General features: G+C 44.2%; 1 protein-coding gene across 4 annotated transcripts; it reads left to right on the forward strand.

The window, feature by feature from the left end:
* Window positions 1–1,669: 1,669 nt before the first annotated feature.
* On the forward strand, window positions 1,670–20,065 carry TRIM38 (tripartite motif containing 38). Of its 4 annotated transcripts, none has more exons than XM_059399589.1 (7): window positions 1,670–2,545; window positions 4,780–5,214; window positions 7,169–7,264; window positions 9,144–9,374; window positions 10,352–10,374; window positions 10,471–10,583; window positions 17,957–20,065. In XM_059399589.1, exons 1-7 carry the CDS (start codon window positions 2,378–2,380, stop codon window positions 18,478–18,480), a joined length of 1,590 nt encoding a protein of 529 aa, XP_059255572.1. In that variant the 5' UTR covers window positions 1,670–2,377; the 3' UTR covers window positions 18,481–20,065. The 4 variants fall into 4 exon arrangements, with proteins under 4 accessions (XP_059255572.1, XP_059255574.1, XP_059255573.1 ...); XM_059399591.1 differs by lacking the exon at window positions 1,670–2,545 and adding an exon at window positions 2,552–3,016; XM_059399590.1 differs by lacking the exon at window positions 1,670–2,545 and adding an exon at window positions 3,029–3,282.
* Window positions 20,066–21,229: the final 1,164 nt, after the last annotated feature.

Consider the following 21,229-nt stretch of genomic DNA (forward strand, 5'->3'; position numbering starts at 1 on the left):
AGGAATTGCATGCTCCTTTATTTTTTTTTCTCAACTTCAACACTTTTTACTACCTTGTTATAACATGTAGGATATAATATTTTTTACATGTTTTAGCTTTCTGGAAACTTTATAGGAAATAAATTATCTCTAATATAATTGGTATGTCCCCAGGGTCCAGCCTAGTGTCTGCTGTAGAAAAGCTATTTAATAAGTACTTATTGTGTGAGTAAGTCATTTAAAAATGACTGTTTGGAAGTAAATGCCTTTGTTAGCCATTTGAAGTCACCTGTAAGAACAGATTACATTTACAAATCTTTTTAATATTGATCAAAAAAGTAGTTAAGCTTTCTTAAAGGCAAAACCATACAGACGTAAGACACCAAAAACGCAAGAGTGCCATCTGTTGATCAACATGTAAGCAAGGAGGTCACTAAGATGCCATGTAAAATACATGCAATTTTTGATAATGTGCCCCATATGTAGGTTATATAAAATGTGAAAGAAAGATGGAAACAAAATTAATAGATGTTGCTATGTTATTTTCCTAGAAAATATTTTCTCCTAATAATCCATGTAAAATGTAATAATTTTATTTTTTTAAGGTTTTATTTATGTATTTGACAAACAGATTACAAGAAGACAGAGAGGCAGGCAGAGAGAGGAAGGGAAGCAGGCTCCCCGCTGAGCAGAGAGCCTGATGTGGGGGGCTCGATCCCAGGACCCTGGGATCATGACCTGAGCCGAAGGCAGAGGCTTTAACCCACTGAGCCACTCAGGTGCCCCAATAACTTTATTTTTCTATAATGATAATTTAAAATGCAATAGTAGTATATCAAGAAACAATATATTTAATGATAAATTATTAAAAGCTTTTTCCACCTATGCTTTTCCCCCAGATTAAGAATAAAGTAAGAAGCTAATTCTCACAACTTATGTTCACTATTGTCTGGGAGATGCCAGCCAAGTGTAGTATGGGAAAAAAAGTAAAGGTTAATATTAAATGTTAATGGTCTAAATATTCCAATTAAAAAAGCAAAGATTGTTAGAATCCATTAAAAAATGGAAGAACTAAACATATGTCTGCTAGAAGAGAAACATTTGAAATATAAAAAAAAGATAAGTTTAAAATAAATGTGTAGAAAAAATGTACTATGTAAACAGCAAGCATAAAAAGACCGAGCGTCTATATTAATGACAGAGTTGAAGACAGAGAGTATTTGCAGAGATAGAGTGATATTTTGTATTGGTAAAGGGTCAGTTCAGCAGGATAATGTAATGATCATAAATGTGTATGAGCTTAACAACAGAGCTACAGGATACATGGAGTAAAAAATGGAAAGGATTAAAAGGAAAGTAAAAGATTCTACTATCACAGCTGGAGATTTTAATATTCTTCTTTCAATAATGATGGAATAACTAGATAAAATATCAGTAAAGACGTAGGAGATCTGAAAAACCATATCCATCACCTGGAATGAATTGACACTTACAAAACATTATACTGAACATCTGCATCCATGTTCTTTTCAAGTTCACGTGGTTATATTCATTGTGATAGACCACATTCTGGGCCATAATACAAGTTAATAAACTTGAAGGGATTTTTTTTTTTTTTTTTAAGATTTGTTTATTTATTTGAGAGAGACAGAGAGAGAGAGGAGAAAGCACAGGCAGGAGGGCCAGGGAGAGGAAGAGACTCTCAGGGAGACTCCCCACCGGGGGTGGAGCCTGATGTGGGGCTCAGTCTCACAACCCTGGGATCAGGATCTAAACCAAAACCAAGAGTCAGTCGCTTAGAGACTGTAAGAGGGATCCCAAATGGGGAGGAGTGTAACTATAAATAGGTGGTCAGAGTGAGCCTGGTAGAGAAGGGATCCCTGAAGGAGTTGAGGGAAGGCACCCAGGGGTTATGTGAAGGACAACTATTCCCCAGAGAGGGACCGCCCGAGTGCGTGCTTTTAGAGCCTGCGGTGCCCCCTCTCCCGTTCCTGCATCCCAGACTCCCAGGGTTGCACCTAGCCTCACTCTTTGGAGGAGAGGCATTTCCCCTTGCGGCAGCTCCTATGGGTCTCTCTCTAGGCCCATATTTGAGGGACATATCTCCGAAGGCTCATCTGCATTCCCCTCCTCTTCTAACACTGCGGGCAGCTCTCTCTGCACGAACTAGTCCCTCCTTCACCCAACAGGAAACGGAGGCAAGGTGTGCTGGCCCGCGGCCGTCGCAAGACAGACCCTGTCATTAGGTCGCTGCTTTTCTCTTGCTGTTATCTGTAGCTGTGGCAGTTTGCTTTTTTTCCCCCGGCATCCACTGGCTTCCTTTGTACGATCCTTTGACCAGACAGGTTTGGAACAAGCTCTGCCTGGGTCCAGAGTCACATCCACGACAGTGAAAGTCATGGGGATCAGCAAGGATGCATCATGCCTCAAGGCCTCATTCTGGGTCTTCGTCTGTGCGCTGGTTGCCTCGGGAGAAGCTATGTCCTGTGCTGGGCGCAGGGCCTGCCACCACCCCATGTGCCAGCGGGACACGATGAGCCACTGGGCTGCAGAGCGGCCTGTCTCTGTGAGTAGCCCGGGGAGCACAGTGGTTCAGAGAGACCCCTGTCCGAGAAGGGAAGAGAGGAACGTGTCCCACGGTTTGGGACCCGCAGGACCCTGTGTGGGCGAAGTCCCCGGCCCCACAGCCTGTCCTCCATTGTGCAGGTCCCGTGACGGCCCCCGCTGAGGCCACTCGCAGCGGGGCTACGCGGGCTCCGGTTTGCAGTCCTGGGCCGCGCGTCCGGGGGTGAAGCGCGGTCTCCGCATCCCGGGAGGGCGGCCGAGGAGGGAAAGGAGCGAGGGACAGAGAAGTGGGGCTGGCGCGGGCCGACTGCGGGACACCCGGAACTCTGCTCCTGCCACCACCGCTTCTCCCACGCCCTTCAGCTGTTGGACAACCGCGCGCGACCAACATGGGCCCCAAAGGGGGTCGGTGGCGGAAGGAGAAAGCTCTGGACCCTCTGCGGGCTTCCTGATTCGAGCCGCTCTCGCTCAGGTCGCAAATGGCGGACGGGGTGATTCATTTCTCCCGACCCTTCCCGGCTGTGAAAGAAGGGTCTTCCCTCCCGCCGTCTCCCCTAACCCCAGTCGAGCTGAGCGCAAAGCTGGCGCCTCCCCCCCGGGACCCCGCGGGCGCCTCCTCCCGGGCGCTGGCAGGCGTCTCCTCAGACCGCCTTCCGGGCGCTCGCGGCCCGCCTCCCACAGCAGTTTCGCTTCTCAGTTCGCGGGCGGCGGGGCCTCGGGCGGCGGCGGCGGCGGCGAGTACGTGGCGGGCGGCGGCGGGGGAGGGTGGTGGGCACGCGCGGCCGGGCGGGGGGCGGAGATGCGCGCTGGGGTGGGGGAAACGCGGCGGGGAGGGGGGGGTCCGTGTGCGGGTGCCCGCGCCGCCCGGACCCTGCCCGCGTTCCCGGCGGCTGTCCGGCTCCTGCGCCCGCGGAGCGCCCGCCGGGCCTGGGGAACCGTGGGCTGCGCGGGGAGGGAGGGCGCCTGCCCGCCCGCCCCGCATGCTCGGGGCCTCCCGAGGGGAGCGCCGCACCCTGGCGCCGGGGAGCCGGCTGTGGCCCGGGGGGAGAAGCTGCCTGCCGGGGAAGGGAGGTCCCCGGAGGAAATCCGCCGTGACTGCGAGAGACCGGCCCTGGCTCTCAGATGCCGGCAGCCGCCTCGCAGCCGGAGCCGAAGCCCGGATTTCGTGTCTGGCCCTGTCCGTGCAGAGGCTGCTCCTCGCACCTCGGCGCCCCTGCCCGCCAAGGCGCGGGGCTGGGGAGCGGGGGACAGGGCGAGGTTCCCCAAGCCGCTGCCAGCCGCAGTGGGTGCCTCAGGTCAGGCCTCCCTGTCACCCGTCGTCGGGTCCTCGGCGCTGGACACCAAGAGGCCGAGCCCCCCGGAACATCTCCGGGGCGCGGCCTCCCACACGCCCTGGCTTCTGCAACCCCCCCACCCCGGTCCCCCGTGCTCCCGTCACCCCGAGAACCACGTCCTGGTCTGGAGGGGAGCTGGTCCCCTCCCTCATTCTGCAGGAGCGCTGTTCTCCGGGGACAACCATTCTTTTCCCGATCTTTCCCTCAGGACTGAGAGGACAATAGCAAAGACACATTGGTTCTTCCGGTTGCCTAATTTGCTTTCGTTATTGGTGCTCCGTTGAGACATTATTGACCCGGTGTCTTTTGTCCCCCGTGGGGTGGGAGTGGGGGCCGAGAGAGCTGGCAGTGGGGTTCCAGCAGAGTCAAATTTGACGACCTCAGGGGACTCCTTCATGGCCACCCAGTTACATCAGGGTTGCTCGCAGTCCCGAAGAAACAGTTCTGGTGTAAGGATTCTTGATGTTTGTAGAGTAGGAGTTTCACATTCCCTCACTTGAGTTCTGTCTTGCTACAGCTTTGGTGAGGAAGCCTTCCTTGCTCTCTGTCTCTGTCAGTGCTGGGTCTGAGAAAACTGCACCCATCGAGTGTTGCATATGGGCCATCATGGAGCCTCCAGTGGCCCCAGCTGTTAAGCATATGGCTAGCGGGATTGAGAAACTGAGTTTTAAGTTTTATTTAATTTTAATTAATTTAAATATAAGTGGCCACATGGGATCGTGACTGCCATTTTTCACAACACAGCCTCATTTTATGTACCATCTTAGTCCCAGTCCATCTCATCTCTCTAGAGAGAAGACTCTAGGACCTGTGGAGGCTGGTCGCCTCCCACGAAGCGCATGGCTCGGAGGCTCAGGTGAGGTGTATTTCCATACCTGTGCATTTTCGTCCCTGCCTCTAGATCCCATATTGGAACTTGTCAGGAAAAGCCATGGCCTCAGCCACCAAGAAGATGAAGGAGGAAGCCACGTGTGCCATCTGCCTGTCCCTAATGTCTGAGCCCGTGAGCATCAGCTGTGGACACAGCTACTGCAATCAGTGCATCATGAGCTTCCTTGAGAACCAAGGCCCTGTGGACACATTGTCCAATACGTTCCCCTGCCCCCACTGCCGGGCTCCATTTCGACTGGCCAGCCTGCGGCCCAACAAGCAGCTGGGGAGTCTCATTGAAGCCATCAAGGAGATGGAGCACGAGATGTCATGTGAGGAGCACGGAGAGCACCTCCACCTGTTCTGCGAAGACGAGAGCCAGCTCATCTGCTGGCGCTGTGAGCGGTCACCGCGACACAAAGGGCACCACACAGCCCTCATCGAGGACGTATGCCAGGACTACAAGGTGAGCGTGTGGGTTGGCAGGCTTTGGCAGGTGAGGCTCCCATGCTGCTCCCTGGGGACCGAGGTTATTTAGCCTATGACCTGAGACGATGATCCTGAAACATACCTGTCATCATGTCACCCTTCATGTCACATCTTTCGTGATATGAGAAATAGTGTATTGTGGGTCCTCACTTGAGTCAAGTCCTGACCGTCCATCCTGACCTTCAACAGGGGGGGTCCCACTCTTGCCCCCCTCCCTTCTTGCTTGCTACAGTGGACGTTTCCCTGCTCTGGATCGCCATGTGCTCGGATGCACACCTGCCTGTGTTATTGCTTCGCCCCACGTATGTAATTTTAACAGTGAGCGAGACCATATGATGTGCTTTAAAAACACAGGAGACAAAGACATACAACCTTTTAGGTATCCTACAGTCCGGTGGGGAAGACAAATCAGTAAAAGAGGCCACGTGGAATCAGCTGGTTGGATGGGGACGAGGATCACCACGGGGTGGGCAGTGGGTCTGAGCAGCCTTTCCGGAAGTGACTCCCGAAGAGCACGTAACAGTCAACCACAGGTAGAGGCCCGGAGAGAAAAGAGGGCGTTCTGGGCAGAGGAGACCATAGGTGCGAGGGCATAGCCAGGGCGGGGGGTGTAGGGAATGCCAGGTGATGGCCTCGGAAAGGAGGTTGGCCCGGAACTGTGGTGTCAACTCAGAGTCTAAATCGCAGCCCAGAGTGGTACTGCCCACTGAGGGGTTTTATTTGCAGATTGAAGGATCAGGTTGACATCGAAAAGGGCATTCTGGCCTTTTACTGAAAGTGCAAGGTGTATCCAGGAGTAAAATTCAGCTTATTCCTGTAAGAAGGGGGAAGGGATCGTTTCAAGCAAGATTTAGGAAGGGGAGCTAAAGGATTGGAAAATGTTGATGGAGGATGAAGTGGAGGGAGAGGTTTGGGGCAACTCCTGTTTCTCACTCAGAAGCAGTAAAGAAGGCTGGCCTTTGCTCTAGGGAGTGAAGAAAGGGCACAGTCCTGCTACCTTATTCCCTCCCTGTCCTGCCTAGATTTGAAGAAAATGTCCCCAGTGTGGGGCTCTTTGTTCCTGCCCCTGTGAGGTGGAGGTGGGCTTATAGTGAGGTTCTGGGTCCCCCAGATAGCATTGGCAATACAGTCTTTGACAAGTCTCATAGAGCCCTTTCTCGAGAGTACTCAAGAATTAACGAGTGTGCTCACTGAGTTTACAGAAGACAGGGGCTGATATTTTAGAATTGATCGCAAGCAGCAATTTAGGTCAGCTGCAAATTCTTTTCCATGGAAATGTGAAAAACTGTTTTGAAAAATCTCCCCAAAACTTGATATAGATACAAAATCATTTTAGATTGGCTTCACGAATTACCACTCTTAAAGATAGCAGAGCTCCCCTCCTGCGTTAACTGTTCCTGGTAACTTCAGCTGACATCCTGGTCTTCCCTTCCCAACTGAACATAACACATTCAGAATTCCCTGTGCATCACCCTGGCATGGGTTATGTTTGGTTCAACACATTATTTTATAAAATCTTGAAGATGATGATGAGATGTTCTGTGTAAAGTGTTTCCCTGGCAAGACCGTAGTGGATATGGCTCAGGCTCTGGGGTAGCAGACAAGGTTGGAACTGCACCTCAGCTCCAGCAGCCACTCAGAACTATCTATGAGGGGGTTACGGCACTCGGGCAAGTTATTTAACCCCTTTCTAAGCCTCAGTTTCTGCTGCACAGAAATGGTGTTAAGAATCCTACCAATTGCTCTGTGCCGCCAAGGGGATCAAATCTGTGATTGCACATACAGCCTTCGGCGTGCTTCCTAAACTACTGTAATGACTCAATGTGTATTCGGTGTTATTCTAAGAGTCTTGGAGGCCTGGGGTTCCCCTTAACGTGCCTAATGGAGAGTTACTAAGTGAATGGACTTTATTCACCCATTTTTTCCTTCAGGAGAAGCTTCAGAATGCTGTGACAAATTTGAGGCAACTAGAAGAGGAGTGCACGAAACTGAAGTTGTTCACAACAAAGCAGATAAGCGAATGGAATGTAAGAATTTGCGTTTATTGTTCTCAAGTTCTTTTCTACCCTAGAGTGCAGGCATGGGGAATGGTTGGCAAAACACAATGATAATTTATTTTTAGTAAACCAGACCAGATGAAACTCCAAAAAGAAACCATTTTTTTAATACCTCTAGTTGTCTACATCTGTGAGACTTTGTTTCCGATCCCTTCAACTTTTCAATAGTAATTGGCTAGGATCCCTGATACCTTACAGAAAGCAGAATTGGTATGTCTAGTTTAGTTAGAGCCGTCATTGGCCAGGCTTCAAATTTGAAATACCTCAAAGTGCCTTCCTGGTTTGAAGGCCTTAACTTTATTGCTTCGGCACACTTACCACAGTGCGGGCCGTGGCTCTCAGCCTTGCAGGTTCAGAAGTCAATCTTTGTGAACATTAAGGAAATAGAATCACTCCAGGTTGAGACTCATAGTCCTCAAGCTCATGAGGTTGATAAAAGAAGTCTATCTGATTTATAAAGAGGGTCACAACTTTGCAAGAACCTATACACTTCAACTGCAGACTTGGAGTCTCTAAGATGATCCCATGGCTGACTAGTTCCCCATGATCAGAGATGCATTCCTTTATGGAAGTATTTATGTAACCCATCAACTTGTAGCCAAGTGCCTCAGCCTGGTGGACCATTTTGCCTCTCTCAGGGGTCTCTTCCTTCCTCTGCCCTGATCCTTTGTGTGTGGATGCTAAACTCCCCAAGGATGCTGTCACTTCCCTCATTTCTGGGATCTTGGGCCATGGGTAGGATCTTGATTATAGCTAATATATACAGAAACCCCATCCATGACCCTTCCAGCACATCCTCTCAGTTATCAAAACACTGTCTGAGTTGGGGAAGCACTAGTGGAAATTGCAATTCTCTATCTCCTGAATTTGAAAGCCTGACCCCAAAAGACTTATATCCCTTGGCTTCTGTCAGTTTTACACGTGAAGATGATTACTTGGACCCCGGACTGGTGGTGAATATTTCTCAGTTAACTATGATAAAAGCCTGCCACCCAGACCTCCCCCTGCTGAAACCATGGACTTCCCTACTAGCCTGTTTTTTTGAGTCCAATCTCCATGATGTTTATTCCAAACTGTTGCTTCCAGAAATTCCCTCAGGCTCAGAAATACCTCCTTACTTCCTGAATAAAAATTCAGGTTTTTTCCTCTGTTACTGATAAAGTGTTTGACCTCAGCTCTAGTTCCGTGATTAAACTATCTGGCACTACTGCCCCTCCTTCTTCCTGCATCTTGGCTGAAGAAGAAGGAAATCGGTCAGGTGACTGTCGAGAATCCTGACAACTCTCCCACGTCTCAGTGCTTGCCTCCTAGGCATGACTCGGCGGCAGGCAATCTGTGACATTCTTCCAGCTCTAATGACTGAGAAAACATTCTTCTGTGTGTGTTAAAATACACATAACATAAAATTTTCCATTTTAATCATTTGTAAGCATACAGTTCATTGGTGTTAAGTACTTTAACTATCACCACTGTCTATGAATGGGAACTAATAGTGGAAACTGAACTCTGGAACATTTTCATCATCTCAAGCTAAAACTCTATACCCAATAAACACTAACTCCCCATTCCTTTCTTCTCTGTAACCCTGTTCCACTTTCTGCCTCTACGAATTTGGCTAGCATAGGTAGCTCATATAAGCAGAATCATATAATATTTGTCCTTTTGTTTCTGGTTTATTTCACTTAGCATAATATCTTCAAGATTCATCCACATCATAGCATATGTCAGAATTTCATTCCTTTTTAAGTCTTCATAGTACGTCATTATCTGTATACCATATTTTACCAATTCGTTCATCGATGGACGTTTGGCTTGTTTCTACCTTCTAAGCATACTCTCTTGACTCTAGGAGAAGATAGATATTGAGAAACAAAAAATCCAGTCTGACTTTAAAAATCTTCAGAGCTTCCTACAAGAAGAGGAGAAGTCTCATCTGTGGAGGCTGGAGAAAGAGAAAGAGCAGACTCTGAAGAGACTGAGAGATAACGAGGCCACTCTGGAACAGAAGAGCCAAGAACTCAGGAGTCACATCCTGGAACTAGAGGAGAAATGTCAGAGCTCAGCCCAGAAATTGCTGCAGGTGGGGCTGTGCCCTCGGGGGAAGGAACTCTTGAGCTATTAAGAGAAGAAGAGGGAGGGAACACGGGCAGATTGGTGAGGCCTGCCTCCCTCATTCAGGTGGCACATGGGCATGAGGAATTGAAAGAAATGTTTCTTTGAGGTATACCTCAGCATTGGGTGGCCTTTGCTAGTCTATAGTGAATCACAAAAATCTGTTTCTGTGACTCGGAAAAATATAGCCCTTCTGATGGATATGGTGGGGTCCTTGGCTAAAGGGAATCATGGGGTAACTTTTGCTACCATTTGCCTCTGATTCATGTGCACAGAACCCTGACTGTCAAACTGCCTCCTGAAGCCCTCCACCAGCTGACTGGTGGGCCAAAGAGTGGGACAGCCAACACGAGGGACAGTATTTTCCCTAATTCGCTTGTAGAGCCCTCCACAGCTCTATGGGGCCTTCTTTCAGCTGTATGAAGATCTACCCCATTAAGATAAACTATGCCTGAGCTATTAGTTCTAGTTCCTTCCAGTAGGACAGCATGACTGCTGAACTGCCCTGTGACACCCGCTGCCACCATCTTAGTGGGCCATTCTCAGGGGCTGTGCACGGATTCACCGCTAAGGACCCATAGTGATAGGTGATGTGGGCTCACTCTGAAAGGGATTAGGTCACTGAAAGCAAGTCTTGCCAGAGGAAGCACGGGCAAAGCTCCTCCGCCTCGTCCTGAAGCATTCCACAGGCTGTGATTGCAGACACCATAGCTGCCCACAGATCTCAGCCAGAAAGACAGCAGACTCAGAGGCTGATACACATCCTGCCATGCTGAATATCCCAGATGGCTGGGGTGGGAATCCTTCTGAGTATCCATCAGGATTTGAGGCTAGAGTCCGTGTCTTCACTTCTTTGGAAAGAGCATATATAGAGAACAGCCCCATGCTCCAAGCCTCATGAAATACTGATGTTTCCACTTACTTTTTGTCTGTGTTTCTCTGTAGGATGTGAAAGACACTTTGCGCAGGTAAGTCCTATATGAGCACACGAGGGAAGGGGTGTGGGTACATAAAGGTGAATGGGCTGTCTCACTGAACGAGTCCTTGGCCTCTGCTTATTCTAGGAGTTGGGCTATGACATTGGAGAGACCAGACGCCCACTCTCTGGAGCTTCATGCCGTGTGCAGTGTTTCTGAGCTTTATTTTGATGTGAAGAAAATGTTAAGAAGCTATCAAGGTATGTGAAGAAGCCCTGAATGCTTCTGGATGGAAGGTACCTGAAGTCATAGCCATGTTCACTGCCGGCCCCCTGGGCAGCCTCACAGCCAGAGAGGTTGTTTAATGGTTTTCAGTGGCTCTGTCTTGCCCTCCCCTTGTTAGCATGCTCTAGTGCTTAGACAGGACACAGCGTACTGGTTATCTGTGCGGACCTTTTGCATTCCTGATCCCCATGTATTAGCTGGGTCATCCCAGGAACATAACTTCCTCAGTTTCCCCATCTAAAAAATGAAGATATGGACAATCCCTGCTTCATTGGGTTATCATGAAGAGTAAGTGTGTCAACATGTGTCAAGTGCTTAGTGCAGTGTCTGGGATATAGTGTTTGTGGTTAATATTTTAGTCAACTCTCAGAGCAATGTAGGAAAGATCAGTGAACATTATGGGCTTTGATTCAGATGGTTTCAGGACCTTGACCCAGACAACACAGACGGTAAATATTAGAACCATAATGAAAACTGAAATTTACGAATTCCAAAGCCTGAGCTTCTGGATTCATTGATTCTATTAATCCATGCTTTCTATATTTCTGCAATATGTTATTTATAATTACAAAATTTAAAAAGCTCCAAAAACTGAAAGCTTTAAAATTTGTTTGACTATAAAATCAGACCTAACCTAAAATGATTTGGAGATTGTATTATCTCTTCCAGTGAACAGATTTAATAGCTTAAAACAACACATACATATTATCTCATGAATTTTTGGGGTCTGAAATCTGGGCACAGCTTAGTTGGTCCTTTGTTTAAGGTTTCACAAAGCTGCATATTAAGATGTTGGCCAGGCTGGGGGGAAGGATTCTCTTCTAAGCTCACCCAGATTGTTGGCAGAATTCATTCATTTATTATTATGGGGCATAGGGCCCTGGCTTTTTGTGAGCTGTTGGCTGGAGGCTGCCTTCAGCTTCTAGAAGGCACCCCTCAACTACTTGCACATGGGCTTCTCAACATGGCCAGTTACTTCTTCCAAAGTGAGCTCAAGAGAGTGTCTCTAGAGCATGTCTTTTAGAAAGATGGAATCCCACATAATGAAATATAATCTTAGGAGTCACATCCCATCATTTTTGCCATATTCTGTTGGTCAGAGGCACTTCACAGGTCCTGCCCACACTCAATTGGAAGGAATTGCATAAGAGCACGAACACCAGAAGGCAGGGACTCTGGGAAGGCCAAGCCAAATCTAACAATACATAACAACAACAAAAAAAGAAACCTATTGCTATGATCAAGTGGGATTTATTTCTGGGGTGCAAAGGTGGATCGATATTGGAAAATCAAGAATGTGATACATCACAACAAAAGAGAAAGGGTAAAAAAACCATATGATCATTTCGATAGATGCAGAAAAAGCATTTGACAAATTATAATATCTATTCATGATAACAACCCTCAACAAAGTAGGTTTAGAGGGAACATACCTCAACATAATAAAGGCCATATATGAAAAACCCATCACTAACATGCTACTCAATGGGGAAAAACAGAACTTTACACCTACGGTCAGGAACAAGACAAGATTTCCACTCTCCCCACTGTTATTCAACAGATACTGGAAGTAGTAGCCACAGCAATCAAACAAGAGATACAAATCAATTAAGGAAGAAGATTTTCACTATTTGTAGAGGACATGATACCTTATATGGAAAACCCTACAGACACCACCAAAAAACTACTAGAACTACTAGAACTAAATTTAGTAAAGATGCAGGATACAAAATCAATATACAGAAATCTGTTGCATTTCTCTACACTAATAATGAAGTAGCAGAAAGAGAAATTAAGGAAACAATCCCATTTACAATTGCACCAAAAGTAATAAAATACCTAGGAATAAATTTAACCAAGGAGGTGAAAAATCTGTACTCTGAAAACCATAAAACACTGATGAAAGAAATTGAAGACAATACTAACAAATAGAAAGATATTCCAGGCTCATGGACTGGAAGACTAAGTGTTGTTAAAATGTGTATAGTACCCAAAACAATCTACAGATTGAAGGCAATCCTTATCAAAATACCAACTGCATTTTTAACAGAGGTAGAACACCACTGACAAAAAATTTTGAGTCCAAAATGCATTTGGACCCAGGGAGTTCAGATAACGATTATGGACCTGTATTTATTTTCCCCTCAAGTTAGCAACAAACAATAAGAACAGCTACAAAACAAAGCAACTCTGTATTTGATCCTGTAAAGAGATTCAGGAAAGGAAAAAACAGGACTCCCTGCAAATCACATTCAGATCACTGAGCTGATTTGTCTACTCTTAGCTTTTATAGGATTACAAAATTGTGCAAGTCAATCTCTTTCTAAAACGACCTCATCTTTTTACTAGATAATCCCCTTTCTTTTTTAGAACCCTTATTATTAAAACTTTTCTTGTTTCAAAAGTAATACAAATAAATAGTAATCAGTCACACTATATAGATAGATACGAAGAATAATTCAAGGTTTCTTCTACCCTTCTCTAATCTTACTTCTCCAGGTTACAAGAGTTATGTCTTTTTCTGGTTTTATTTTATTTTATTTTTTTAACGAACATTTACTATATAGAATGTCACTGGTTGCTTTCAAAAGCTAATATTCCATGAGTACATCACAATTATATGTAACCATAGCCCTACCATTGGAGCTTCGGGCTGCTTGCAGCACTTGGAGATCACAACATTGCTTCAGTAACAGCGTGGGCCATGCAACCTTCCATCCTTGCGTTTTCATAGCTGGAGGGCACACATCCAGCCCTGGGCTCACTGGGCTTGTTGTTAATCCCAGTGCACATTACGCGGGCCAGTGTGGCAACATACAGTCTCACCAGCACCAGGAAAAGCAACTTACAGATACCAGGCCCTCTCTCCATGACAGATGAGGAAACCTTCACATATGTTACCTGTTTTATACCACAGTCCTCTCTGTAGGAAGTATTTTCACTCTATAGATGAGGAAGCTAAGACAGAGAGGCAAGGGATAAGTGGAAAGTCAGGTAGTCTCTCTCAGAACACACTCTCTTAATCACTCTGCAGTGTGGCAAAAAAATGAATATGTTGTGTTTTTGAATCCATTGTTCAGTGGCATAGGCGCTGAAGTTTATGTCTAGTTGGTTTTGTTCGTTGCTGGTACACACCATGCCGCTGGGAACATTCTTCTCCATGGGTACTTGCATTCGGTAAATGCTTTCCTCTGAGGATATACCTTAAATTGAAAATGGTGATGTGTCGGGGTGCGCATTTAATGTGACTAGATATTGCCGATCTTGAAATTGTATCAGTTTATATCCTGCCGACAACATAAGAGCACTGACTGTTTCATATCTCCCTGATTCTTTGCTTATAATTTATAATTTTTGATAATCTGATGGATCTGAAATAGTACCTAATAATTGTGGACTTAATTTGTGTTCTATGATTTCCCTAGCAAGGTTGAGCCTTTTGTAAGTCCATTAGCCTTCTTCTGTGATTTATCCATGATCTGCTCTGATTGAAGCATTTTTCTATTGGGTTCTTTCTCTTACTGACTCATGGCAACTTATCATGACTAGTATCTCTGGTATACATATGACATTTTACATTTTCATTCTATCTTTTGCTATATAGGGTTTCAAGACACATTTTCTTTCAAAGTCTGTGACTCTTATTTCCAAAGAGCTCCGTCGTCATCAATGGGCATTGAATTTATCAATGAGTTAGTTGTATTGATAGGGTCATGTGGTTTCTCTCCATTAATCTGTTTATGTGGTGATTATGATAATTTATTTTCTAATGTTAAACCATAGTTGCAGTCTCAGGAAAAGCTAAATTTATATATATATGTATATATATGTATATATGTATATATATGTATATATATATATAAAACATACAGGTTTGATAGCCAAATAATTTGTCATGAAGATCATTGTTGTGCTGCAGTTATGTTGCTCGATAAGGGTTAGTTGCATAGAGCAGTTAAACAAATAGTCCCCTGGGCAAACAGGAATCCTGACTTTAGAAAGTAAAGAAAGTGTAGCTGTCCCCGCATATACTCTGATAGCATGACTGGGATGGAGTGATGATGGAGACAGTCGCTAGGTATGTCAGGAGAGGGTGCTTACACGTCAGACCTCCTCCCGGTTAGATGAGTCATATGCTTTCCTGGTAAGTGTCCCTCTGCAAACACCTTCCTTCCCCATTACTATGACTAATACTCAACCAGCTCTGTTGATGACAACGTTGTATGTTGGCTCCTCACCTTGACTTTTTGACTCTCAGTCTAGTTGGTAATAAAAACATCCCAGTCTTTTCATACAATTAGACACACAAACAGAATATTATATATCTAATAATATATATTAAAACATTTGACATATATAGGGAATTTATTTTTGATATAATATATTCCGTGTGACATCCAGTATATAATGATATATATCAGATGACTATTTAAATAATAATTATATAACAATTATATAATTAATATGTGTAATTAATAATATGTTATATAATGTAAAATATGTAATATGTATGATAAATATTAAATATATAACATATACATTTATACATATATAAAAAGTAAAGTAGGTGTGTAAAAATACAATTATACATACATGTAAAATTTGACTTATTATTTATATTATTTTGTTTAGGATTTTTATGTCTTTGTCTGTAAGTTACAGGGTTCTGTAATTCTCTATTCTTTGAAAGATTTGATATGAGATTACCATTTTCCCTTGACTGGTAGAATTTCTTTAAAAACTGACAAGGTCCCTTTTTATTTGGTGTATGTGCATCTTTTATTGGCTGTGGGTAAATTTTAAACTCCTTATTATATTTCTTTAACATTAGGCCTGTTAATGTTTTCTTTTTTCTTCTGAATGAATTTTACAAAGAACTGTTTTTCTAGAAAGTTATTCATGTTGCTGATGTTTTCAACTTTCTTAGTACCATAAAGTTTACCATAAATTCTCTTAATTTTTAAATTTCTATATTCATTCCAATTTTGTCTTTTTTCCTCCTTTGATAAATCTTTTTTGAGGTATGTCTATTGTTATTAGTCTTTTCATGAAAGCTATAGTTGGCTTTTCCCTCTCTATTGCATTCTTAATTTTCTTTCATTTCATTGGTTTATTGTTTAAACTTATTTTCCTTTTTAAAAAAAGTTCACTTTGGGTTTCTCTGTACTTTTTTTTTTTTAAAAGATTATTTATTTTTTTATTTAGAGAGCACCTGAGCAGGGGGAAGGGCAATGGGAGAGGGGGAGCCTCTCAGGCAGCCTTCCCACTGAACACGGAGACCCATATGGAGCTCGATCTCATGACCCTGAGGTCATGACCTGAGCCTAAATCAAGAGTTGGATGCTCAACCTGCTGAGCCAACCAGGAGCCCCATTCTCTATTCTTTTCCTATTTTAACCTGCATAGCTAGCTCCTTAATTTCCAGCTTTTTTTTTTTTCTAAAATAAGTACTTAAAGGTTATCAATTTTCTGGAAAATTCCACCTTAGCTTCATTGTATAATTTTTTAATATGTGGCATTTTATTATTGTTCAAGTCTGTATATCATCATATTATGATTTAGAAGCATTTAAAATTCCTAATATTGAGAATTTTTTTTTATTGATCTTTTTAAATTGATTTCTAACCTAATTGTATTGAGGTGAGAGAACATGATCTGTGCAATATAGAATCACTGGAATTTGTTCAGACTCGCTTTCTGACTAGTTTTTACTCAGTTAGTACATATTCCATCTATACTGGAGAAAAGTACATATTCTCTGTTTAAAATTGCTGAGCTTTACATGTATTTATTAGATTGAGCTTGTTGGGTTGTTCAGATCTTCTATATCTTTCCTTTTTTGTCTGCTTGATCTATCAATTATGGAGAAAAAGAATGTTAAAATATCTCATGATGGTTGTAGAGTTGTCAGTTTCTCCTTATAATTCTATAATTTTTACTTAGTATATTTTGACACTACATTATCAGTGCATGCATATTTGGAATTAGAATATCTTCCTAGTGAATTAATGTATTTTTCTCTCTTAGGTAACCCTTTTCATCCTTGATAATACTCTGACTTAATATCATTTGATATAATTATATAACTGTAACAGCTTTATAACTATATTATCCATCCTTTAACTGTCAACCTTCCTGTGTCTTTTTGTTGTATGTGTCACTTATAAGCAATCTGAGGTAAAAAATTTTTAAATTTTTTAATTAACATATAATGTATTATTAGCCCCAGGGGTATAGGTCTGTGAATCACCAGGTTTACGCACTTCACAGCACTCACCACAGCACACACCCCCGCAAGTCCATAACCCCGCCACCTCTCCCGACCCCCGTCCCCCCCAGCAACCCTGTTTGTTCTGCAAGATTAAGAGTCTCTTATGGTTTGTCTCCCTCCCGATCCCATCTTGTTTCATTTATCTTTAAAAAAAAAAAAGAATATCAATTGAAACCTCAAATTTTTTTGAATCAGGCTCGTGATAAGAACTGATCAGATAGCATTTAATAAAGGAATTACTTACAGAGGTGAAGACTGGGGTCATTACCAAGGAACAGTGAAGCAGCCAGGGCTAGGCATAAGTACGGAACCATCCCGTCCCTGGAGCCCTCAGAAGCAGGTGGAGGGCACTGTAATTGCAGGAGAGTGTGACCAGAGGCAGAGGAAGGCAGATCTCCAAGTGATAGGCAGTAGGGAGGGACTTGGGACTCTTAACTCTGCTTCTTTTTGCCCTGTGGTCTCCTCTAGTATTTCCCATTGGGTTTGGAGAGGACAGTAACTATGTCAACTCTGCTTAGTTCTTTTCCTTGACTCCTCTGAATGAGTAAGACGGTGGAGCTGATGAAGATGATATTATTTTTTTTTCTTTTTTTAAAGATTTTATTTATTTATTTGACAGAGAGAGATCACAAGTAGGCAGAGAGACAGGCAGAGAGAGAGAGAGAGAGAAGCAGGCTCCCTGCTGAGCAGAGAGCCCGATGTGGGACTCGATCCCGGAACCCTGAGATCATGACCTGAGCTGAAGGCAGCGGCTTAATCCACTGAGCCACCCAGGCACCCTGAAGATGATATTCTTATCATTACCACTGACTGGGCACTTACTATATTCCAGGAATTTTACTCAGCACTGAACATACATGATCTCATTCAGTTCTCCCACTATTCTTTGTGCCAGATACGATAATTTCTACTTCCTACATAACAAAACTGAGTCTTAGAGAGTGACTTGTCTAAGCTGTCAGGGCTAGTAAGAGACAATGCTTGGATCTGAGGACAGGCTGGTTTTATTTAAATTAAACTGTGCTCCTGGCAACAAAAAATTATTTATTTATCTACTTACTTATTTATCGTTTTCAGTCAATGTGACTCTGGATCCAGATACAGCTCATCGGGAGCTCATTCTGTCTGAGGATCGGAGACAAGTGACCCGTGGATGCCCCCAGGAGAATCTGGACAATTCTTCTAAGAGATTTAGTATCTTACCCTGTATTTTGGGCTGTGAAGGCTTCATTTCAGGAAAACATTACTTTGAAGTGGATGTGGGAGAAGGAACTGGGTGGGACTTAGGAGTCTGTCTGGACAGTGTTCACAGGGACGTTGGTTTGATGCAGAAGCCTCAGTCTGGATTCTGGGCCATTAGACTGTGCAAAAAGAAAGGCTACTTAGCACTTACTTGTCCCATAACTTCCCTTTCCCTGGTGGAGCAGCCTCTGGTTGTGGGGATTTTTCTGGACTGTGATGTCGGACTTGTATCCTTTTACAACATGACCACTGGATCCCACATCTTTACCTTCCCAAAGGCCTCCTTCTCTGATACTGTCCGGCCCTATTTCCGGGTTTATCAACATTCTCCTTTGTTCCTGCCTCCCCCAGACGAGTAAGGAAAGAAGTAAAATCTCCTTCTTGGTTTAACTAGCATAGAAAATATAACGTTAATCCTGTGGGGGCAGGAACCTGGTCTGTTTTCTTCACTTCTTGTACTCAGAACAGTGCTGGGCTTTTAGTGGCTACATAATAAATTTGCTTTGAATGAATGGATAGAACAATGGGAAAAATACCACAGATGGTCAGCCTGAGCTGGGGAAGCCAGATAATAGCAATGATCGTGCATTGTCTTCTCCAACCCCCAAGCCCCGCAGTGGGTTCAGAGCTTTGATTTCCAAGAGTTTTGGGGTGACCAGCAGGGTGACCCGGAGGTCAGGAGGTCTGAGTTCTCCCAGTTTGTTCAATGCCATAGGAACTCATGGGTGGGGGGTGAGGGAAATTGCAGTTGTCCCTACCAGCTGTGAGAAAAAGCAGGAGAGCCAACAGAGTGACTCTTCCAACCTCTGGCATAGCTCCGATGACGCAGTGAGGACAGATGCCTTCCAGACCTGGTGAGCTCTGCCTGTTGCAGTAACACGTCACCTATGAGAGAAATTGGCGTACAGGGCTATGTTTCAAATGGGAAGGAGATTCAGAATAATAACAGATTTACTTGGTGGACTTGGTACTGGAAAAGAAGTTGGTATTTTCCAGACTGTGCCAAGCCAGCTATCTTAAAATAGTTTAAGATCTCAGCAAATAGTTACCACTGGCATGATCGTTGGCAGACTTTGTTATGATTCTTCTATGACCAAATAGACCTTAGCTCTAGCTGGGTCAATTTTGAAGAGAACATTCCATGTTCAACCTAAATTATCATGGCTGAGTTGACTAATGGCAAGATCATAGTAAAGTCAGCCAAGCCACAAACAACATAAATGATTGAGGTGTGATGGCTGGGTCTTTAGAAGCTGTCCTAGATTCTACAGATGGCGGAAGTGTGGCTAACAGGAAGCTGGTAAATTTGTGGAGGTTCTATACCAGCCCTGGATTCTATGGGTTTCTTGGGCTTTCTACATTTTCTGGACTGTCAACATGGGAGAGATATGAACTTGCTTCAGCCACTATCATTTTGGGTTTTCTGTTCAATGGAAACTAATCCAATCTTCCAGGACACAGTGAGTTGCTATTCCTTAACAAAAAAAAAAAAAGTAACCATAAAATCATCTACTCCTTATTTGTTTTGTTTCCATGTATTGAACTGGTGTTCTGTAACTTGCTGAACTTTATTTGTATATATGGGTTTGTTTAGATTTTCATTTCCTCTTGAATCAGTCAGGTCATTCAGTTTCTTTTAAAAAGCAATTTATCAAAGTTTTCAAATGTATTTGCACATAATTCTTCAAATTGCTCTCAAAACTAATATTTCCTGTCTATGCTCTTTCAGACTTTCATTTTATTTCCTGTTTTCTTTTTTAAAAAACCTCTATTACAGTAGCTAATGGTTTGTCTAATATAGTAGCATTTCTTCCTGTTAAGGACTAGCAGAACTTATCTTTTGTTCTATAACTTGCTTGCACTCCAGTTTCTCATTGTATCTTAATTTTCCTTATGGTTTACAAAGGTTTATTTTGTTAATAAAAAACATTTTTTTTAGTTGAACGTTTATCATCATTCTTTCTTGCTTAGCAATCTAAGTGTTTAACGGTATGGACTTTTCTCTGAGCAGGGTACTCAGTTCTAGGCCCTGCCAACATTAGGAGGACACTCCGCACTGGGCCAGGCCACATTCCAAGATGTAGGGTGGAGAAAGGGACATAGATGTAGAGCAAAGGGCCTGCGGGTAACAGCTAATTTTTATGTAGCTTCCGAAAACCTACTATATGGCTTCCTGCTCGCATTGCATTAGCAAGAACCAATGGGCAGAGGCTGCGTGCAGTAGCCCGTTCGTATTTAGCCAGAAAAGAAGAGGGCCCCCAGTGCCCCTTCTTCAGACCTTCTAGACATCTCCTACTGCAGTTGCATGCAAGGTCAGTTATGTGTGGTGTCTGTGGTCCTGCAGCAGAGGACCAGGGACAGGGCACAGCAGGAAGGAGAGACAGCAATTGAGGGAGCCAGAGGAATACAACTGAGCAACCCACCCAGAGTCTGTGCACCTAAACTCACCGTGGCCCAGAAGGCGAATGCTGGCCTCACAGGCCTTGCCTTCCTGAATGAGTCATCTACCTTTCCTGCCTCTCACCTTCCGTACATCGTGGTCTTCTCTTTGGTCCTGGAGAAGGCCAAGGTTGTTTTGGGCTTTTGAGCGTGCTGTGTTCTAGGTTCAGAGCAGCCTTTAAGCCTCTGTTTTTTCTGAAGCTGGGTGGGCTCATTCTGGTCACCAGCTGTGCAGACAAGAGGTGGGTGGCGATTCACATCCCAGGAGGGAATCTTCAGCCAAGGAGGGAATGGGGTGGATGGATAGAGTCTCCAACCAAATGACCTACAGAGGAACAATTCTGGGATGACTTCTACACGTTGCCTCAAACGACATCCAGTGAAATGGAACCGACGTGTTCACAGCGGTAATCGGGTCAGGTCCGCATTCCCTGTCCCAGCACGCCTGCCCTGGGGGCCCCTCCTAGCTACCACCTGCACCCCCTTCCCAGTCTCAGCTCAGCTTTTCAGAGACAGCAAGCACCACCACCTCCCTCTCTCTTGGCCTCTTTCTATAAATAAATACAGAAATAGATACAGATACCAAATGGTTAAACTCACAGGTATTTATTGTGGAATACTGTAAACTAAAGTAAATTATACTCCCAGTTCCAAGGAACAAACACTCCC

This window comes from Mustela nigripes, chromosome 5 (genome assembly GCF_022355385.1).
Source record: "Mustela nigripes isolate SB6536 chromosome 5, MUSNIG.SB6536, whole genome shotgun sequence".
Lineage (NCBI taxonomy): Eukaryota > Metazoa > Chordata > Mammalia > Carnivora > Mustelidae > Mustela > Mustela nigripes.

Bases quoted from the DNA above. Each gene is read 5' to 3' on its own strand.
- TRIM38 (XM_059399588.1), top strand. From the start codon at position 3,525: ATGCTCGGGGCCTCCCGAGGGGAGCGCCGCACCCTGGCGCCGGGGAGC. The intron at 5,215-7,168 runs GTGAGCGTGTGG...TTTTTCCTTCAG, and splicing joins ACGTATGCCAGGACTACAAG to GAGAAGCTTCAGAATGCTGT. The intron at 10,584-17,956 runs GTATGTGAAGAA...TATCGTTTTCAG, and splicing joins AATGTTAAGAAGCTATCAAG to TCAATGTGACTCTGGATCCA.